General features: G+C 41.1%; 1 protein-coding gene across 7 annotated transcripts in view; it reads left to right on the top strand.

Annotated features, from left to right (window-relative positions):
• The window catches only part of LOC121278994 (zinc finger protein ZFAT-like), a 200,713-nt gene that overhangs the window by 28,523 nt on the left and 150,175 nt on the right, over window positions 1-22,015 (top strand). For all 7 annotated transcript variants that reach the window (XR_005943310.1, XM_041189692.1, XM_041189688.1 and 4 more), the window contains 3 exons: window positions 1,702-1,866; window positions 6,403-6,556; window positions 11,447-12,825. Coding sequence is in view for 6 of the 7 variants with exons in the window: in XM_041189692.1 (XP_041045626.1) it covers window positions 1,702-1,866; window positions 6,403-6,556; window positions 11,447-12,825 (1,698 nt within the window). In the remaining variant the exon portion in view is untranslated. The remainder of the gene's footprint in view (window positions 1-1,701; window positions 1,867-6,402; window positions 6,557-11,446; window positions 12,826-22,015) is intronic.

Below are 22,015 nucleotides of genomic sequence, written 5' to 3'. Positions count from 1 at the left end.
GTGAAAGGAAGGTTTAGGAGCAAGGTAAGGAATAACATCTTTACAGGAAGAGGCATTAACAGTTTGAAGGGTTCATTGGGTAGAATAGTGGGGACAAAACTTGGTAATTCAAGGATCGGTTAGATGCAATGGGGGAGTATAGACTTCTGTCTTAGTAGCTGAGCTAAGGTGACTTCAGTGGCTTCCCTCATCTTTATCTATTTTGTGACCTTGTTAGCTATTTTACAGAGCATAGTACTGCAAGTGTGCAGATTATTTGAAACCTGCTGCAGGTGCAAATTACTAACGTGATAACATTCGTAATATGAATAGTAAGCACTTGCTGCAGTTTACCTGCACACAGTGAGTTGGTGCAAAGTGGCATTGACAGCACCAACATAACTGCAGCTTGTACTCACTCTGCCTAAGAGCTGTTCCTGTATCCCACCCATACCAACAGCATAACTGTCTTAACTCAACTCACCTGGGCATCAATTGCTTAGGGTTCTAAAGTCTAAAACTGGTTACTCAGATTATTATCATGTATCTAAATAAATCATTGTATACCGTTTACATTCTTCATGGTGAGAAAACCTATTGAGAGGAGGTATTTAGTGGACTCAAGGTCACACAAGGTGCCAAACATGGTTTGCTTCAAGGACAAAAGATTACAAGGGATAATCCGTCACAAAATGTGTGGACTTTTTTAACTTTAACAGCCTTTTATGGAGGAGCGGGTTGGCATTAATCTAAAGAGCCAGTGGTAAATGAGCTGAGCAAAGGGCCTGAATTACACTGCTGAAATGATAAAATAACTTCTAAATCCAAGGGTACATTTTAAAATGATCAGTAACTCCTCCCAATCGGTTGCTTTCTAGCTTTACATAAGAGCAAAGAGATGTTCAGAAACTCAGTAAGTGGCCAGGACTTTCAGGAGAAGAGTAAAGGAAGTGAGAAAAAAATCACCAAAAAGGGAGAGGAGAAAAAAAATAACCAAGTGAAGAGAACACTCGGTAGAGTGCTTACCTCCACCACGCAGTGTTAATTCAAAGTTATAACAATTAGTCAGCTCTTCCTTGAGGCTTTTCCCTGCCTGGTTGAGGCTGTGTAACTATAAACCTGAAAAAATATGTATATTTATTAGGAGCTTCCATCTTACTGAGAAAGTTTCAGGCCAATCGACATTCAGCAACCTGCTCTGAAAACTCTTCACATTTTAACAGCTGTGACAATCCACCACATTCTAAATAAAACAACCCACACATTCATAAAAAAAAAATCAATTTGCCTTATCTCCAAATGTTAATGGATCCTTTAAAAAAAATTATAGGATCCAAATCTAGATCTGCCAAAAAATAATCTGTTCTTCCTTGGATCATCTGTGTACCAAGTTTGAGATATATTGTTTACAGGCAAACAGAGGTGTAAACATTATGTATGTGGAGGTAAGCTCAAAAACAAAGGCAGGAAGGGAACGGCACAGAGGCAACTAGGAATGCAAAGAGGAACTGTACCTCTGTCTGCTAAGGTAGTAGTGTGAGGGAGCTTCTGATGACATGGCCAAGATTTGGAATTTGATGTGTTGGCTTGTACTCCTCCATGGCACAATATCCTTTTATAGTACTAATTGATTTCTGCAGTCAAAATTAATTGTATTAGGATTGGAACAAGATTAGGATAAATTATGGTAGGTCATGCTTTGAATGATCTCTCTTCCTCTAGACAAAACTGACCCTGAAGTAGAGTTGGATGAAGAAAGAGATAGGGCTGCCAAAAGAGCACGCTTACAAAAGAACGAAAATTTGATTTTTAAGGATGCTGATCAAAATGCAGGAGGGAAGAAGCCAATTATCAGTGTGGTTCTTGCGGCACATGAAGCTATTCCAGGTGAGTAGTAATGAACTTCCTTTTATTTAGCACTTTATCTTATCTCAAAGTACTTGACTTTCAATGAACGAGCTTGAAGTGCAGTCACTATTACCATTTGACAGCGTTTCAGAGCTAACCCATGATATAGCCAAACAAGGAAAGCTTTATTCTACTGGTGGTTGCAGAAATGTTCCATTCCTCCTCCTCTTTTCTCTGTTGAAGGCAAATCTTGTTTAATTACCTTGCGTTTTTAATGAGTTAACAGAGGTAGTTGATGAGGTTAATGCAGGTGATGTGTTATTGATGAATTGCCTCATAATAAAATTAACAACAAAATTGAAATCCATGGAATAAAAGGGACAGTGGCAGCATGGATATGAAATTGACTGAGTGACAAGAAACAGTAGTAGTGGACATTTATTTTTCGGTTTGGGGGTTCTAAGGGATTTGTACTAGGAAAATTGTTTTACTAGATCTATATCAGTGACTTTGATTTAAGTATGCAGGTGACAATTTCAAAATCTGAAGATGGCACAGAACTTGGAAATGTTGTGAACTGAGAAGAGGCTGGTGATAAACTTCAAGAAGACGTAGACAGGCTGGTGAAATGGACAGGCAGATGAAAATGATTGCAGAGTTGTGTGAAGTGATGTATTTTGGTAGGAATCACAAACAGATGCAATATGAAATAAAAGACACAATTCTAAATATGCTGCAGGAACCAAGAGATGTGGGGATATATGTGAAATTATTGAAGGTGACAGGGCAGGTTGGGAAAGAGGCTTGAAGGGCATATGGAATCCTGGGGTTTATAAATAGAGGCATAGAATACAAAAACAAGGAAATATGATTAACTATTATAAAACTCTGATTCACCTTAACTGGAGTATTGTGTCCAATCTGGGCACCGGGCTTCAGGAATAAAATAAAGGCATTAGTAAGGGTTTATATAAGATTTACAAGAATAGTTCCAGGGATGAGGGACTTCAGTTACATGGATAGCTTGGGGAAGCTGATGTTTTTCTCCTTAGAGAAGAGAAGGTTGAGAGGAGATTTGATAGATCTGTTCAAAATCATGAGTGGTCTGGACAGAGCAGATAGAAAGAGACTGTTCCCATCGAGAACCCTAGGACACTGGTTTAAGGTGATTGGTTCCTTTGCCTATGGCGGCATGAGGAAAAACTTATAAGCAGCGAGTGGTTAAGATCTGGAATGCACTGGTCGAGGCAGATACATTTGGGGCTTTCAAAAGGTGATTGGATAAGCACTGAAGAAAATAAACATTTGCAGGGCTGTGAATAAAGAGTAGGGAGTGGCATTAGCTGAGTTGCTCTTGCAGAGAGCTGGCACAGGCACAATGGACATCGTTCTGTATTGTAACCATTCTATAATTCTACCTACAAGATAAATGGGTATGAGAACTGTTTGATAAAGTAGGCTTGAGAAAGCAGAATGAGAGGGGTAGGGTGATGTGGACAGCAGAAAGTAGGTGAATGTACCACTATGCTCACCTTTCCTGACCTGCTTAAGTCATTAAAGTGCTTTCTTCACTGAATCCAGGAGCATGGCAACATGACCCTGCTGCTGACCTCCTCCGCTACTTTCAACCATGCCCTCTTGCTCATGTTGCTGGGGAAGAGCACCTCCCTTCAATTCCTCACAGGCTCAAAGCTGCATACAAGAAAATGTCAATGAAAAGGGATATACCTTTGCCCATCTGAACTCCATTCTGACACTTTCAGTTCCCTTTCGGCCAGTCCCAACTCCTTCAACTTGCATGCTTAAATACTAGAGTTGTATGCCCAAGTCAAGTACTTCCAAATAATGCATGCTGCAGCTGATTGGACAGGAAATCAGGAAGCTGAATGGTAAGGAAGTGGCTGAGTTTTAAAAGATACTGACAGATGCATTGAACTTACCCCCCCTCCCCCCACCATAGATTGGGCAAATCAAATTAGTAACAATACCGTAGAGGAGGAATTCCTGGAGTGTATACAGGATGTTTTTCTGGACGAATACATTGAGGAACCAACTAGAGAATGGGCCATCCAAGAGTGGGTATTGTGTAATGAGAAAGGAATAATTGGCTATCTAGTTGTGCAACACCCCTTGGGGATGAGCGACCCTAATATGATAGAATTTTTCATCAAGATGGAGAATGATGTAGTTGATTCTGAGACTAAGGCCCTGAATCTTAATAAAGGAATCTACGATGGTATGAGGCGCGAGTTGGCTATGATGGATTGGGAAACGTTATTTAAAGGGATGATGGAGGATAGGCAATGGCAAACATTCAAAGAGTGCATGGGTGAACTGCAACAATTGTTTATTCCTGTCTGGCGCAAAAGTAAAACAGGAAAGGTGGCCAAACCATGGCTTGCAAGGGAAATTAGATATAGTATTAGATCCAAGGAAGAGACATACAATTTGGCCAGAAAAAACAACAGACCTGAGGATTGGGAGCAGTTTAGAATTCAGCAAAGGAGGACCAAGGGATTAAGAAGGGGAAAATAGAGTACGAGAGTAAGCTTGCAGGGAACATAAAAACTGACTGTAAAAGTTTCTGTAGGTATGTGAAGAGAACAAGATTGGTGAAGACAAATGTAGGTCCCTTACAGTCTGAAACAGGGGAATTTATAATGGGAACAAAGAAATGGCTGACCAACTAAATACATACTTTGGTTCTGTCTTCACAAAGAAGGACACTTAATAACATACCAGAAATGTTGGGGAACACGGTTTAATGAGAGGGAGGAACTGAAAGAAATCAGTATTAGTAGGGAAATGGTGTTGGGGAAATTAATGGGATTGAAGGCTGATAAATCCCCAGGGCCTGATAATCTACATCCCAGGATACTTAAGGAAGTGGCCCTAGAAATAGTGGGTGCATTGGTGGTCATCTTCCGAGATTCTATAGACTCTGGAACAGTTCCTACAGATTGGAGGGTAGCTAATGTAACCCCACTATTTAAAAAGGGTGGTAGAGAGAAAACAAGGAATTATAGACCAGTCAGCCTGACGTCGGTAGTGGGGAAAGTTCTAGAGTCCATTATAAAAGATTTAATAGCTGAGCATTTGGAAAACAGTGGCAGAATTGGACAGAGTCAGCATAGATTTACGAAATGGTTGACAAATCTACTGGAATTTTTTGAGGATGTAACTAGTAGAGTTGATGAGGGGGAGCCAGTGGATGTGGTTTATTTGGACTTTCAGAAGGTTTTCGACAAAGTCCCACATAAGAGATTAGCGTGTAAAATTAAAGCGCATAGGATTGGGGATAGTGTATTGAGATGGATAGAAAGCTTGTTGGCAGACAGGAAACAAAGAGTAGGAATAAACGGGTCTTTTTCCGAATAGCAGGCAGTGACTAGTGGGGTACCGCAGGGATCGGCGCTGGGACCCCAGTTATTCACAATATATATTAATGATTTAGATGAGGGAACTAAATGTAAGCTCTTCAAATTTGCAGATGACACAAAGCTGGGTGGGAGGGTGAGCTGTGAGGAGGATGCAAAAACGTTTCAGTGTGATTGGTCAAGCTGAGTGAGTGGACAAATGCATGGCAGATGCAGTATAATGTGGATAAATGTGAGGTTATCCATTTTGGTAGCAAAATCAGAAAGGCAGATTATTATCTGAATGGCTATAAATTGAGAGAGGGGAATGTGCAATGAGACCTGGGTGTCCTCGTACACCAGTCGCTAAAGGTAAGCATGCAGGTGCAGCAGGCGGTAAAGAAGGCAAATGGTATGTTGGCCTTCATAGCCAGAGGATTTAAGTATAGGAGCAGGGCTGTCTTGCTGCAATTATACAGGGCCTTGGTGAGACCACACTTGCAATATTGTGTGCAGTTTTGGCCTCCTTATCTGAGGAAGGATATTCTTGCTATAGAGGGAGTGCAGTGAAGGTTTACCAGACTGATTCCTGGGATGGCGGGGCTGACATATGAGGAGAGATTGAGTTGATTAGGATTATATTCGTTGGGGTTCAGAAGAATGAGGGGGATCTCATAGAAACCTATAAAATTCTAACAGGACTAGATAGGGTCGATGCAGGAAGGATGTTCCTGATGGTGGGGGAGTCCAGAACCAGGGGTCACAGTCTGAGGATATGGGGTAGTCCATTTATGACTGAGATGAGGAGAATTTTCTTCACCCAGAGAGTGGTGAGCCTGTGGAATTCACTACCACAGAAAGTAGTTGAGGCCAAAATATTGCATGTTTTCAAGAAGGAGTTAGAGTTAGGGCGAAAGGGATCAAAGGAAATGGGGAGAAAGCGGGAGCAGGTCATTGAGTTGGATGATCAGCCATGATCATGATGAATGGCGGAGCAGGCTTGAAGGGCTGAATGGCCTACTTCTCCTATTTTCTGTGTTTCTATTCTGGCAGCTTCTCAAACTTAAAATCATAACCACTCTCAGACCTGCTTAATTTCAGGTGTTGATCAGTGTGTCTGAAGGAGTGCTACATGTTGAAGTCTAAATAAAATATTATCTTTGTCAAACCTTGAACCTGCTAAGTTGTGCGACCATGTAATGTTCTATTTGTATTCTAGGTGCCACAAAGATTATCCCTGTTGAGGCCTCCCCAGCTGAGGAAACCCCAGCAGCTGAGCCAGAAAGTATTAGCCAAGAATCGGCTTTGCGCAAGGGTTACCAGGAATATGCTATACAGCAGGCACCTTTGGAACTGGCTCAGAATTCTTTCAGGTGTGTTTGCATTTCAGAAAAATTAGCATTAGTTGGCACAGACCCATTTACTTTAACTAACTTCATTCCTTGTTATCTCCACCTGAACGTGGGTGGGGATAATGCTCCATTTTTCATGTATTATCTATGTTGGAGACAGACAAGACAGCTGTATATGCAATCTATAATTGGTTTTCCTGACTCGTTTTTGGCATCTAGGCTTGGGGAAGGATCATTGGGATTCTGCTGATCTCATTTGTGGTTCAGTTGGTAGCATTGTCACTTCTGAGTCGCAGGGTTCTGACTCGAGCAAAAAAATTGAGGCTGACACTCCAGTACAGTACTGAGGAGGGTATGCTGCACTGTTAGAGGGACCTTCCTTTGGATGAGATATTAAACCAAGGCCGCATCTGCTACTCTGCTGCATGAAAAATACCCCATCCCACTATTTTGAAGAAGAGTTAACCCTGGTATCTTGGCCAATATTTATCTCTCAATCATTATGATATTGCTATTTGTGGGAGTTTGCTGTGCACAAGGTTGGCTGCCTTGTTTCTAGAATTATAGAAGTGACTACACTTTAAAACTGACTATATAGCGCTTTGAAATATCTGGTGGTCATGAAAAGCACTACATAGATGCTCTTTCTTTGATTACTTGAAGCTGTAGTCAGCTTAGCAAATAGGTCTCCAAAATAGATTCCCTAAGGTGACAATGGGAACAGTTTGTATTGATGCAAGTTAAATAGGTTTCGTTTAGAAATTAGTCTTTTTATATTTTGAGACATAACATGTGGTAAGTGTAGCATGCTTGTGAGGAACAGGTGACTTTGGACTCATGGTTCCCAAAGCTGTTTTCACTGGGGTTTTCCTCATTTTTCATGTCTGAGCCTGTTGTACACTAATTGCTAAAGATAGATTGCTATGATTAATCAAGAACTCCATTATCAATGTGTAATACAATACTAGGTAGAAGGCATACAGTGCATAGATCTCTAAAGATTCATGACCAATTGATGAAGATGTAGCTAGATCAACTAGGGTGCTAGTGTATGTACAGGACAATAAACAAAGCATGGCATTTTTACCTTGTATTCTTGGTTAAGCCTTTGTTAGAATACAGTATTTAGTTTTGACCTCCTCACAAGGTTGATAATTGATGCTTTGGAAAAGGTGCAAAAGAGCACCGCAAAATTAATTCCCAACTGAAAGCTCTTTAGTCACCCAAATATGTTCAAAGAACTGGGATAAATAGTTTGAGAGACTTGGGGGATGATTTGAGCAAGATTTTATAAGATGAGAAACTCTGCTTTCAGTAAAGGAAGTAGACAAAATATAAGGGAACCTAAAAATAAGTCAATGGGAGGAACCTAGTGGATTTAATAGGAGAAAATGGTAATGTGGAAAATAATAGGACTTTTTAAAAAAAGTTGGAAGATGCACTAGTCATAATTTCCTAAAGTGCTATAGATTTGGGAATTGTATTTTATTGGAAAATTGCAAATGTCACTCCATTAGTTACAAGGGGTGGGGGTTGCAGAGTGGTGGAGAAAGTACAGACCTGTCAGTTATGGGGAAGTTTCTAGGATCTAATAAGGCCAGAGTATTTTGATTAGTGTGTGCTGAACATGGAGAATCATGCATTTATAAAAGATAGGTCATGTCTGACTAATCAAGTTCAATTTTTTGAACTTGTCACTAATATAGTGTACAGAGGAGTGAGTCTGTATATTGACTATATGGACTTCTAGGAAGTTTTTGATCAGGTTATGCATGAAATTGGAGGAATTTTAGATCATCACCATGTATATAACTGAATTGGATGAAGGAATAGAGTTGTATATCCAAGTTTGTATGGGGCACAGTAGGTTGTATAGATAGAAGCAGGAAGTTACAAAGGGGCACAGATAACCTAATGAGCTGGGCAGGAATCCCATGGAGATTCCATGGGGATTCCATGAGAATTGGGTGGAATGCTGATTTTGCACCTCACTCTTTTTTAAAATCCTTTCTGGCAAGGTCATCATTTGTTGTCCATTCCTAATTGCCCTTGATAAGGTGGTGGGGAGTCACCTCCTTGAACTGCTGCAGTCAATGTGGTGTAGGTACATCCAAGGTGCTGTTAGGGAGGGAATTCCATTGCCTTTAAAATGAGTAGGATTGGCAGTGTGTAAAACCAGTGTTCTGAACATCAGTTTCTCATTGGATTAGTTAAAATTGTTCCTATTAATTCAAAACTGTGTTACATGGTGATTACTGAAGAAGGATGAAGTTGTTCACTTTGGAATAAAGTACAAATCTGAACATAGAATAACATTGCACAGAAAGAGGCCAATTGGTCCATCATGTGTGCAGTGCTCTTTAAAGAACTATCCAGTTGGCGCCACTCTCCTGCTCTTTTAATTTTTAACTCTGAAAATTTGCTCTTTTTAAATATATTCTTTCCTGAAGGTTGCATTTGAATCCGAAGGTTGCTTTTGACTCATTCCTCAGGTGTTTCCCTGAGGAACGAGTCAGCGAATGGCTGTCACTTATTTTGTTTAGCTGAAACAGGCACAGTGTATGTACATTTCTTTCTGTCTGCAAAGAACAGGGCCCTGTGTATTAACATGCAAATGTGTCACACTGTGAGACTGACTGACCATCTTACATTGGTTGTCAGTATAATTCTTAGCACATTGAAGATTATTTAGCAAATGTTGTCCAATCGTGGAATCACATCTAATGTTGGACACAGTGTTTTGAGTTTTGCAAGCACGGGCTGGTTGGGTACAGTCTGTACCTTCTCTGTTGCGAACCACAGCTGGGACATGCTGTTTGACATGATACGCCAGTCTTTGGGCTCTACGACCTACATACCCAGCATCACACTGGCACTGAAATTCATATAGTATGTACGTACATTGCGCCAGTTTTAGCTAAACAAAATAAGTGACAATAATTCGCTGACTCATTCTTCAGGGCAATACTTTGACCAATCAGGGTCAAGCTGCCTGGATTAAATTTCAAACAATGCTTGGCAGTTAACTGTCAGTCAACATCACTGGTGCATTCTCCATGGCAGAGCTACTTGCCAACCAATCAGCACATTCTTCACGTACAGTATAAATTGTTGTTTTCCCCTTATATTGATATTCTTTGAGTGCCCTGATGAGTGCAAGACGAAAAGCTTAGACATATTTGTCCTCTTTTCAGCAATACTCAAGTTCTGTACTACTAAACGACAATTTTATGTAGCTGGACTTTGGTAATTCCTACTTTCTGGGGTGGTGAAGAAATAGGCTAATACTAAGGATTATCTCTTGTGGGGTTCAAGATGCTGACTCTAATGGGACTTTCATACTGAAAGTAACTGCCCGCAGCAATCCCTCTTCGTACAGCATTGCTCAATGCTGTAATAATCAAACAATGAGGCATTTAACTCTCCTTCCTTTCTGGGAAGCTGACTGGTCTGTCAGACACTTCTACCAGCTTCCAACAACTCGTCCAAAACTCAAACATCCGAGATATCATGTCCTATTTGCAACAGAACCTTCTGGGCGTAGACTGGTCTTAGCAGGAACCTCCGTACCCACCCGTACCCTATGAAACACCCTAGATGATTAACATGTTCATTTTTGCCTTGAAGGACGAACGAGATCAGTTTCTAATTTAACCTTGAGTTTCCAGCATTTGTTGTTTTTGTTTTACTGCTTGGATTTTTAATTTCTATTCACAACATGATCTCTCAGCTAAAGTGCAATTTGACTAGTGATTTTGAGTCAGTTTTCTTGCTTGTCCAATATCTAGAGTGTTTGCTTAGAAACAGGACAGTAGGACGAATTGTTCGTCCATTTGCTTATAGCTGTTAACTGTAATTAACAATTGTAGTTATTAACAACAATTTACTGTGTGATGGTTCTGTCAACAGACGTAGAAATCATGACCATGTCTGAAACTTTCTGACATCTACCGTATGAACGAAGTCAGAAATTGTAGGCCTAGATTTTCTGATTGAAAATAAATTATTGTTGACATTACAATTGGAAAATATAGGCTGTGCTGTCTAATGTCTGCTGCTAACAGAAATTTGCTGATTAATTTGGTAAGTAGTTTCCATAATTTCTTAACATTGTTCTATATACAAGCAATTTTTTTGTTATCCCATCTGAGAGAATAGTTTATCAAGTATTTATCAGATAGCAACAGTGTTTATAGCAATTTTTAAAATTTTTACATCCATAGTGCATCTAAAAAAGCATTAGTTAAAATCGGAGCATTATGTGCCAATTTGGTTGACTTAATTTGGAGCAGTAACTAGGCATCACTTTTGAGCTTCATGTTCTTGGTTAAGGGAGGGTAATAATTAGCCAGGTTCCTGCTCCAGGATTCTGTGGAAGGAGAGCCATGACATGGATGAGGAGTTCCTTGAGGTGCACATGTGGAGACAGGTTGCTTTACTGTAAAGTACTTTTGAAGTGTAGTCACTGTTGTAATGTAGGAAATGTGACAGCTGATTTGTACGTAGTAAGGTCCCAGACACTGCATTGAGATAATGGCCAGATAGTCTGGATTTGGTATCTATTGAGGGATAAATTTTGGCGAGCATACTGGTGAGGACATCTCTGCTGTACTTTGAATAGTGTCATTCAATCTTTTAAGTCCATCTGAGAAGGTAGACAGGGCCTCAGTTTAATGTCTCATCTGCAACAAGGCAGCACTCTCTCAGCACTGCACTAGAGTATCAACCTAAGATTGTGTGCACAGGTCTCTGGAGTGTGATTTGAATCCACAGACTTCTGGAATTGGACAAAGAAATGACTTTTTAAAAAAACCCAAAGGGAATCATTAACGAGGTTTCTGCTATACATGACAATAGAAAGGTCCTACATATAGGCTGAAAACTTACAAGAGAATCTTTCTGTTCTTTCAGACAAGGGACCACGCAGCTGAAGATTTTTACATGTGAATATTGCAATAAAGTATTTAAATTTAAGCACTCACTTCAAGCTCACCTCAGAATTCATACCAATGAGAAACCTTACAAATGTTCGCAATGTGACTATGCCAGCACAATCAAGGCCAACCTTATCGTCCATATGCGTAAGCACACGGGGGAAAAATTCAGCTGTGACTACTGTGTCTTCACCTGCCTCAGCAAAGGGCATCTGAAAGTGCACATTGAACGTGTGCACAAAAAGATCAAGCAACATTGCCGCTTTTGCAAAAAGAAATACTCAGATGTCAAGAACCTGCTCAAGCACATCCAGGAGAGCCACGACATGGATGAGGAGAAAGTCAAAGAGGTCTACGACGAGCTGCGCCTGCTGACGAGGGAGGGCAAACGGCAGCTGCTGTATGACTGCCATGTGTGCGAACGCAAGTTTAAAAATGAATCAGACCGCGATCGGCACATGCTGGTCCATGGTGATGACCGCCCATTTGCTTGCGAGCTTTGCGATCATGGAGCCACAAAATATCATTCACTAGAGGCGCATGTCCGCAAACATAAATTTATCTACATTTGCTCGGTATGTGCCAAGAAGTTTGTTAGCTCGGTCAAGTTAAAGTGTCACGTCAAGGAGGCTCATAGTGACTTGGGGGAGGATTCAGTATTCAATAACTCCATTAATCAGAGCTTCTACCTTCTAGAGTCGGGAGGGGACATTCAACCGGAGGCCTTGGAGGACTCTGCTGATAGCGCTGGTTTCAATGGCTGTGACCAAGATGCAAATGGGCACCAGGTTCTTGTAGAACTTGACAATGAAGAAGCTAACATTCCCATGCAGAGTCTTACTCAACAAGAGGAGGTTATGCAGGTCCATTCGAAAGACTTGGACAATCCTTCAGATGGTCCTGGGGCCATCCAACATGAAGAAGTATCTTTGGATGAAAGTAACATATCTTCGAAAAATGAGCAACAGTCTATGGATGAGTGTCAGGGTGAAATCTTGCCAGCTCTCCCTGTTAGCAGTGACACTGTGGTAGACTCTGAAAGCACAGGAACAAACCATCAGTCTAGCTGCACTGACCAGGATGGTGCTGATTCCCTCAAGGAGTATGAATCTTGTGTGGCCCAAAATGAAGACTCATTTGAAATGGTTCAGCTTGATGGTGCTAAAGATTTGTGCAATTCAACAGCTTCACACTTGACTTTTGAGAAAATTCCATTGAGAACAGAAGCTCAAAAGGATGGAATGGACCTTGGAGCCTTCCAGCAAGTTCTTGACAGCTTACAGAAAAGACAACTGAATGTCAGTCTTTATGAGAAGATTAGGAAGGTCTATGGTGATCTGGAATGTGGATACTGTGGTAAGAAATAGTCTAAATGACATTGTTAAATTTATGTGTTGAAACTTTACCTTTCGCATGCCAAAATGAATTTAAATCTTTTGATTTTGCAACTGTTGCACAATTTTCCATTTTCTTAGGAAGGAACTGTAACTATCTGGGCTGTGGTGTTCTCTACATCTTTCATCCAATGTACAAGTAGAAACAAAGCTGTCCTATTTTAGTATGGGGTGAACCTTCTGGGGTTCTTTGAGGTTTGAGGGTTTTTTGTACGGTTTTGGACTGAATAACCTTTTTGAGTCCCGAAATTTCTAGCAAGGTAAATGGGCACCAAAAGTCCTCCTTGTCACTTTTTTGGGTTTTGGGCAAGCCCAATTGGAAAAATGCACTGTTTGAATGCCCATAACTGCACGAAAAGGACTGCAGTTGAGGCGCTTGTCTCATTAACATCAGACTGATAACTTGCAGGCCAACGTATTGAGGCCCGTCAACATTGAGCCAAACCAACTGCTTCTCTGGGCCCCTTGAAAATAATTCCAAAGTTACCTTGGCTGATTCCTTCTTCTCCATTGCCTGTGTAACTGGTCAGACTGCTCACAAAGCAGACTGTTCAAAACAGATGGTTGTTTCGAGCATCCAACAAGGTCCCTTTCAAAATGTCACTGACTTTGTCGTCAGTGTTAACAGGGTGGTATCATTACTAACCCTGTTTTGAGGCCATTATAACTACCGTGTTAACATCAGGGGACATGGAAACTGCCCCCTTGTTTTGTCTTCATCCACTTGATGTAGAGATTTTAGTTGTTAAAATTTCCAAATCATCTTCAGTAGCAAAGTAAACATTGGTGCTCAAACCATGATCTTTCCCTGCCACTTGATCCATTTTGAATTTCACAAAAGGCTTCACCCCATCAAGGTGAGATATTTTCAGTGTACCCAGTTTCAGCATCAACCACTCTTGAGTCAGATGTAGCTCAATTTAGGTGCAAACTTCTGATATCCCAGCATGGAACTGCCTTCAAGACTGCTAACAATCCATGATTCTTTTCCAAATTTATTTTCCAGGGGTAATTGTAAATGGAAACTCAGACAACAGTGCTTTACTGAACAGCTGCATACATCCTATAGAGATGCTCTGCATTTGAACACTTGGATTTAACTAATTGGGAACATTTAAAAAATGTAAGCATCAGTCTTGACACAGTATAATGCACAAGGCAGGAATTTGGACAGAAAATAATTGATGCTTAAACTTGATTTGACTCCAATTGTTACAATCTTCCTTTTCCCATACAATCTATACATGCTTGCCATCACCTAATTACAGTTTTTTGGTTTATCTTAACCTTTGGTAGTGTGCTGTATGATGGGCCTTGGACCTTCACCTTGTTTTTATTTAATTTATTTAATTAGACCTTCACCTTGTTTTTATTTAATTTAAAGCAAGTATGCAGACTTGCATTGAAAATATTGCTGAGGAGGCTCACAGATTGTTTTGAATAGCAGTAAGTTTATTAATTACTGAAGGCAGTATCAGCTTACCACATTTGGAAAACATTCTTCATACTTATATTTTAACAGATCCATAAACTTATTAGAAAAATATGGGTTACCACCAGTTAAAAATGCAGCTGGAGTAATCTCACAGCAATATCATCAATGTTAATTCTAGAGTTTAAACTGTTATAAAGATAATTTAAATGCTGTCCTGTGTACTGAAGCTGCTGTACTACTTTGTTGTGCTTGCTAAAGTTGTAAACCTTTCTCTAATGTAGTTGTTGGGTCGTAACTTTATGAACTCAGTCATGCTTTGATACACTGGAAACATTAAAAATGCTTGACTGACAAAATGAATTTCAGTAAGATAAAATATTACTAAGAGCTTATGAAGAAAGACTGACAGATAAGATAGTAGATAAGATTGTGAAAGATGTTATAAACACAAAGTAGTTAAAGAATAGGTAGGATCAATTAGAAATGGCAAAGAAAGTGCAATGGAGGGTGAGGAATGGTGGTTTTCATAAATGGTATGAGCAAAAGAGGAAGAGCTGGGCAATTAGATGAAGATACTTTGGCTGACACTGCTGAAAAAATTGTTGAATTGTTAAAAGTCCTGACAGCATGCAGTGTGGGTAATGTTGTGAGGAATAATGTCCTTCAGTATGTAAGTTGAACAAGTAGAATAGAACATAGCCAACGTAATAGCTCTACTGAAACAAGAAGAAAGGGTGATAACTTGGGCAGCTATAGGTTAGTTACCTAACATCAGAAGTGGATGTGCTTCTAGGGGATAATACAACATAAAATTAATAATTAGTGAAAAAAAATCATGAGTTCATTAAGGACAGGGGCTTTGGTTTGTAAAAATCAAGAATGTCGGCCAAATTTAATTGCACTTTTTGAAGAAAGAGAAATGGGATGAATTTGAATGAGGCATGAAAATGTGGTCCCAGATACGTGTGCTGATGGGAGATGCCCAGGCCACCATCTTAGTAAAGGTTTTTCCTTGCACACACACCAAACAGTTGCTGGCAGCATGCAGAACAGTGAGTTGATGATGTGAATCAATGTGCAGTGCTGATTTGAAGCTACTGCAGCTGACTTTCAGCCCATGCTAAAGCCAATGTCCAGTTTTAACATCATAGAGCTGAGCACAGCATTGAACATAATGAAGGATTCCCCCACCAGTGCTATTTAAAGGGATCATGATGTATCTACAGGTTAGTTGCTGGATTATTTCTATTGGCTGTTGGTGCAGTTGTGCACATTTTGGAAGGTTTCCTATACTCCGCTAAAGTTTGAATAGTCTAAAAGGAGTAGTTTGGTACTGATATATTATTTTGTTCATTTAAAAATGTGTTCAAAGAAATTGATTCTAGACGTGGGTGGTCTGACAGGGTTTCATCTGGAAACCGAACATGAATGGCAGAATGAAGAGGTCACGCAGAGCAGGACAAGCTGATAAAGTGGGAGGAGGGGTCTCAGCAGGAAGCCATATTGGCCAGTGTCTTCAGAATACAATCTTTTACTTGAACTTCAGAACGGGCCAATGCATGAGACAGCTTTGCTTCACAAAGGTAGTTGTGAGTGAAATCTGTCAACTGATGTAGCTATAACTGCAGTCACAAAGCAGAGCAAGGACAACATTGTGGCTTTGAAGGTGAAAGTGGCTGTTAATTTTTATGCTCCTGGCTCTTTTCAGGCTGCTGCTGCAGATATAAGCTGCATTTGGCAGTTTGCAATGAACTGCTGATTGAGGGATGTCACTGAGTCTTGATAGGAAGAGAGAAGCATTCATTCATACCACACAAATGCCAGGCAATTGTCATTTCCAACAAGGGAGAAACTGATTATCTCCCCTTGACTTTCAATGGCATTATCATCAGTGAATCCCATACCATCAGCATCCTGGGGTCTCCATTGCCCAGAAACCTAACTGGACAGCCACATAAACACTGTGGATCAGGTCAGAGGCTCAGAATTTTATAACAAGTAACTCACCCCCTGACTTTTCAAAGACTGTGCAACATCTACAAGGCACAGATCAGCAGTGTGATCGCACATTCTCCATTTACCTGGATGAGTCCTGCTCCAACAACACTCGAGAAGCTCAGCACCATCCAGGCCAAAGCAACCTGCTTAATTAGCACCCGATCCACCAACTTATTTATTCCCTTCACCCTTATTGTATTGTGGCAGCAGTATGTACCTTCTACAGGATGCACTGCTGTATGTCACCAAGGCTCCTTCTATAGCATTTTCCAAATCTATAACATCTACCACCTAGCATGGGAACACCACCTCCATCTGCAAGTTTCCCAGTCACACACCATCCTGACTAGGAAATATATCACATTCTTCCATTGTCGCTGGCTAAAAATTCCACAACTTCTTCCTTTAGAGCACTGTGTGTGTGCCTACACCACATGGATAGCAGCAGTTCAAGAAGGCAGCTCACCACCACATTCTCAAGAGCAATTGGGGATGGGCAATAAATGCTGGCCTAACCAGCACCACCCACATCCAAAGAATGAATAACTTCATTTCGTCTTGCTAGAGACAAGCAAGCAAAGCAAATACAAGGTTTTGGATAGATTGCAAGCTTCTCCATTGCTCAGGATGCCATTGACTTGCCTCGCCTCACCTGAACTCAGCCACAAGGTATTTCACTCCCTCAGCGTATAGCTGGTATGTGTGTGACCACAAATAAGAGGTGGAGTATAACATGATGAGGTTTTCCACTTTGGCAGGAGGGATAGAAAAGCAGAATATTACTTAAATGGAGAAAGCCTGCAGAATGCTGCGGTACAGAGGGATTTGGGTGTCCCCTTGTGCATAAATCACAAACAATTAGCATATAGACATAACAAGTAATTAGGAAGGCAAATGGAATGTTGGTCCTAATTGCAAGGGGGATGGAGTATAAAACTAGGGAAGTCTTGTTATACTGTATAGGGCATTGGTGACACCACACCTGGAGTATGTGTACAGTTTTGGTCACCTTACTTGAGGTATATATTTGTATTGGAAGCTGTTCAGAGAAGATTCACCAGGCTGATTCATGAGATGAAGGGGTTGTCTTATGAGCAAAGGTTGAGCAGGTTGGGCCTATACTCATTGTATTTTAGAAGAATGACAGGTGATCTTACTGAAATATATAAGATTCTGAGTGGGCTTGACAGGGTTAGATGCTGAAAGCAGATTTCACCTTGTGGGGGAATCTTGAAATGGGGGGCATAGTTTCAAATTAAGACAGATGAGGAGAAATTCCTTCTCAGAATGTCATTGCTCTTTGGAATTCTCTTCCACAGAGAACAATGAAGGCTGGGTCAGTGAATATGTTCAAGACTGAGTTAGACAGATTTTTGATCAACAAAGGAGTCAGGATTATTGGGGGCAGGCAGGACAGTGGAATTAAGGCCACATCAGATCAGCCATGATCTTATTGAATGGTGGAGCAGGCTCAAGGGGCAGAATGGCCTACTTCTCTTTGATATGATTGTAAGGGTGTCTTATCCTAGAAGCACCATGTCTCCTTCATTTTGCGGCAGTCCTTTGTTCTACCTGTATTTGAACCACCGCCTCAAGGCAAAGGCTGGCTGCTTGGGTTATTCCCTCATGGCTTAATTCTTTACCCTAGTCAGGAACCTATGCCCAACTTCACAGCCAGCCCAGAATGAGAGACATGCTGCCACAAGAAGCATTATAGAACACATCATCGCCATCCTCAAGACAATGCTACCACTGCTTGGCCTGCTGTGGAGGAGCCCTACACCACTCAACTGATTGGAGATCAAGATTTGTGATGGTATGTTTCATGCTGGACAACCTCGCCATTATGAAGTCACAGCTCTTGCCATCAGGTGAGAAGCTGAGGAACAGGAGCATAAAGAGAAAGGAGTTTACAATGTAAACCAACCCTTTCTGGAAGGACTCTACCATATCAGATTATTCATGTGTGATACCAGCAACCTCAACTACAACTCCAAATTCACCAACAACTCCACATTTCTTACCTTTCCCCTATCACTGACCATCATATAATTTTTTTCTGACAATATAAAAAAGCCCATGGAAAATGTAAATTCAAATTCAGTTTTATAAATTCATTTGTTAAATAATGCATACAAAATTGATCATCATTGAGCATCCTCTTAGAGCCTGACGCCTTTGTGCTTTTGCCTATCTTGGTGCTCCTACAAGATATTTCCCCAGTGGCTACAGCTTGGGTGATAGAAAGCTACTGACGTTCAGTTGAGAAGATTATTGATAGCCTTCGAGGAAAACCTCTAAACAGCCCCAGACTACACCTTCTTGACCTAAGTTACAACAATCTGGGCTAGCTAGCTGGCTGACTGACAGGCAACAGCAAGGACACTAACAAAATAGCAGGGATGGGAACTATCATTCTGACGGATAACAGCCAGGTTATGTTCCACGGATCCACCGCCATTCTCTTGGGGTGGTGCTCAGTAGCCTTACTGATCTGTTAACTGATCGATGTCCTGGAATCCTCTTTGTATAGTGGTATCAGAAACACCATGGCAACCTTCTGAGCTTACAAAGCCATATTCTGAGATTTCATTGCAGCACTCTTTGGAAGCTCTTTGTGCTGCACTGCAAGCCATCAGACTCTGTAGCATGTTATTTTCCACAGATGTGCTGATGGAGGTGACCACCTGTTTCACGTTGGAAAAGATGAACTCCAAGGTCTCTGCAAAGCCTAATACACTTACCTTCATTCCAAGGTCTCTTGGCTGGCAGTGATATCAGCAATAGCCACTGCTCTCAGTGGCACAACTGGAACTGAAGAGCTGCTGGCCCTTTGATTGGCTGGCAACTTTTGGGAGTTGGATTGCTGCCCTTAAAGGAACTGGATGCCAGGCAGTTAACTGCCTGAAGTGCATAGAATTGTGTTGGGGCTTCTGGAAATGGCTGCGGTGGAGTTGTCCCTAGCTTTCCGACCTGCCACTGGCCCTTTGTGTGCAACTTGGTCCTTTGGCGAGATGTCACTTCTTAATATCTTTTCCACTGCCCTGAGTCTGGTTCACTTACATCTAGTGTCTCAACAGTTGCAGATTCCTTTCCTATCCTTGTCTCTATATGCAGTGTCATTCTCTCTCGATGTAAGAACAAGTGATGGTGCCTTTTCATTTTCACTGTCATCCTCCACTTCCTCCTTTGATTGGGAGGATTCTAGTTCTTGAGTATCTGAAATGAAAAAGGGACAAGGTCTCAGTTGTAAAGTGTGAATTGGAGAAGGTAAGATGCCTGTGCTTATGCCATCTGCTCAGCTCCCCATCTTTGAGGATGTGGATATTTGTGGAAACTCCTCCTCCAATTAGTTGTTTAATTGTCCACCACCATTCATGACTGGATGTGGCAGGACTGCAGCTTAGATTTGATCCATTAGTTGTAGGATCATTTAGCTCTGTCTATTGCATACTGCTTACACTGTTTGACATGCAAGTATTTCTGTGATGTAACTCCAGTTTGACACCTCATTCTTAGTTATGCCTGGTGCTGCTCCTGGCATGCCTTCTTGCACTCTTCGTCGAACCAGAGTTCAATGGTTTGATGGTGATGGTAGAGTGGGGGATATGCCGGGACGTGAGGTTACAGATTTTTTATTTTATTCATTCATGGGGTTTGGGTGTTGCTGGCTAGGCCAGCATTTATTGCCCATCCCTAATTGCCATCTGTCACCAGTAGGTGGTGGTGAGCTGCCTTTTTGAATTGCTGCAGCTCATGTGGTGTAAAGGAGGGAGTTCCTGGATTTTGACTCAGTGGCAATGAAGGAACTTGGTATATTTCCAAGTCAGGATGGTAAGCAGCTTGGAGAAGAACCTGCAGGTGGTGGTCTTCCCATCTGTCTGAAGCCCTTGTCCGTCAGATGGTAGCAGTTGTGGGTTTGGAAGGTGCTGTCTAACGAGGTGAGTTCCTGCGGTGCATGTGTGGTTGTATACAGTTCTGCTGCTAATGGCTCATTGTGCTTTGTGGATGCTAGCTTTGAGTTGCTTGATCTGTTTGAAACCTATCCCATTTAGCACGATGGTGGAAATGATCAATGTGAAGACGGGACTTCATCTCCACAAGGCCTGTGATGTTGTCATTCCTACAAATACAGCCATGCACAGATGCACCGGTGGCAGTTAGATTAGTGAGGAAGAGGTCAAGTAATTTTTTTCGCTCTTGTTGGTTCCCTCACTAAAATGGGGTTTGTGTGAACTCAGCACTAAGTTCAGATGGTCCTGCTGAGTTTGGGTTTACCAAGTGTGAGTATATGTCTCCATGCCCGCCCCCCATCCCCCGCCCCGCCTTTCCCTTAATGGCGAAAATGGGATCTGTTGGAATTAGGGACACAACTTTTGGATCGGGGTCCATCTGTCATTTTGGAGTCTCCATGGACTTTCCATACTCTGCAATAGTCTGGGCCTACGTGAACAGCCATTGGACAGTGCGGATGGTGCTAGCTGCATGTAGCAATCAAGTAAAAGAGTAGGAAGGGGCCACGGTGGATTAGTGACAATGTCACTGGATTAGTAATCCAGTAGCCCATGCTAATGCTTGGGGACATGGGTTCAAATCCCACCATGGTAATTTAAATTCAATTAATAAAATCTGTAATTCAAAGCTAGACTTAGTAATGACAACCATGAAGCAATCATCAATTGTTGTAAAAACTCATCTGGTTCATCGATGCCTCTTAAGGAAGGAAATTTGCTGTCCTTACCTGGCCTGGCCTCCATGAGACTCCCGATCCACAGTTATGTGGTTGATTCTCAATTGTCCTCTGAAATGGCTTAGCAAGCCACTTAGTTCAAGGGCAATTAGGGATGGGCAACAAATGTCAGTAATGCCCACATCCCATGAAAGAGTTTAAAAAAAAAACAGGAAGCCTGAATTTAATGTACTTCCTACCATGCAATGCATGAACACAGGTTTATTGCATACTACGATCCTCATACTCATTTTTTGGGGTTAGCCAATTTAACCCCCAGAGTGTGTTAAAAGAAGAATACATTGAACTCTGTGTATATGCCTTTTCACATTAATTTATATGATGCTGCAAAAGAGGCTTTTGATAATATTAAAATGTAGTAATAAAGAGAGTATGGCAGCATGGGTAGGAAAGTTGCTTAAAAAACAGAAAACAGAGCAATGGCTGATTAATGGTGTGTTGGATAGAAAGACTTGTAAACAGCATTGTTCTTTAAGGATCAGTGTTAGGATGACTAGTCTTCCCAATATGTCAATGGCATCCGTCTGTCTTGAGAGACGATGGACTGCACCTGTCTGTGTGTCACTTCTGGATTGAACATCATTTGTTGTGGCTGTGGAAGCTTCTAAATAGAAGCACAATATCAAAGTAAGGAACATGGTTAACTGAAAAGAACTGTGAACAACTTCCAGAAGATATGTTGAGTGAAATTTAATGCAGAAAAATGTAAGTTGATATATTTTAGCGAGGACAAGGGGATGAACCGTTATGTGGTGAAACTTTAAAGGATTGAAGGAACAGAGGGACATATAGTGGTTTAGATTACAGATTTTTAAAAGTGGAAGTAAAAGTTGTTTAAGCTGTTTTATAGAAATATACTTAGGTTTCATAAATTTGGATATAGAGTGCAAGGTAAAGATAAGAAACCTATACAAGTTATTACTTACGCTGAGTATACAACACAGAAACAGGCTATTCAGCCCAGCAAAT

The sequence above is a fragment of the Carcharodon carcharias genome, chromosome 6 (assembly GCF_017639515.1).
Source record: "Carcharodon carcharias isolate sCarCar2 chromosome 6, sCarCar2.pri, whole genome shotgun sequence".
Taxonomy (NCBI): domain Eukaryota; kingdom Metazoa; phylum Chordata; class Chondrichthyes; order Lamniformes; family Lamnidae; genus Carcharodon; species Carcharodon carcharias.
Note: the sequence above shows the minus strand (reverse complement) of the source record. Positions and strands in the feature narration are given on the sequence as shown.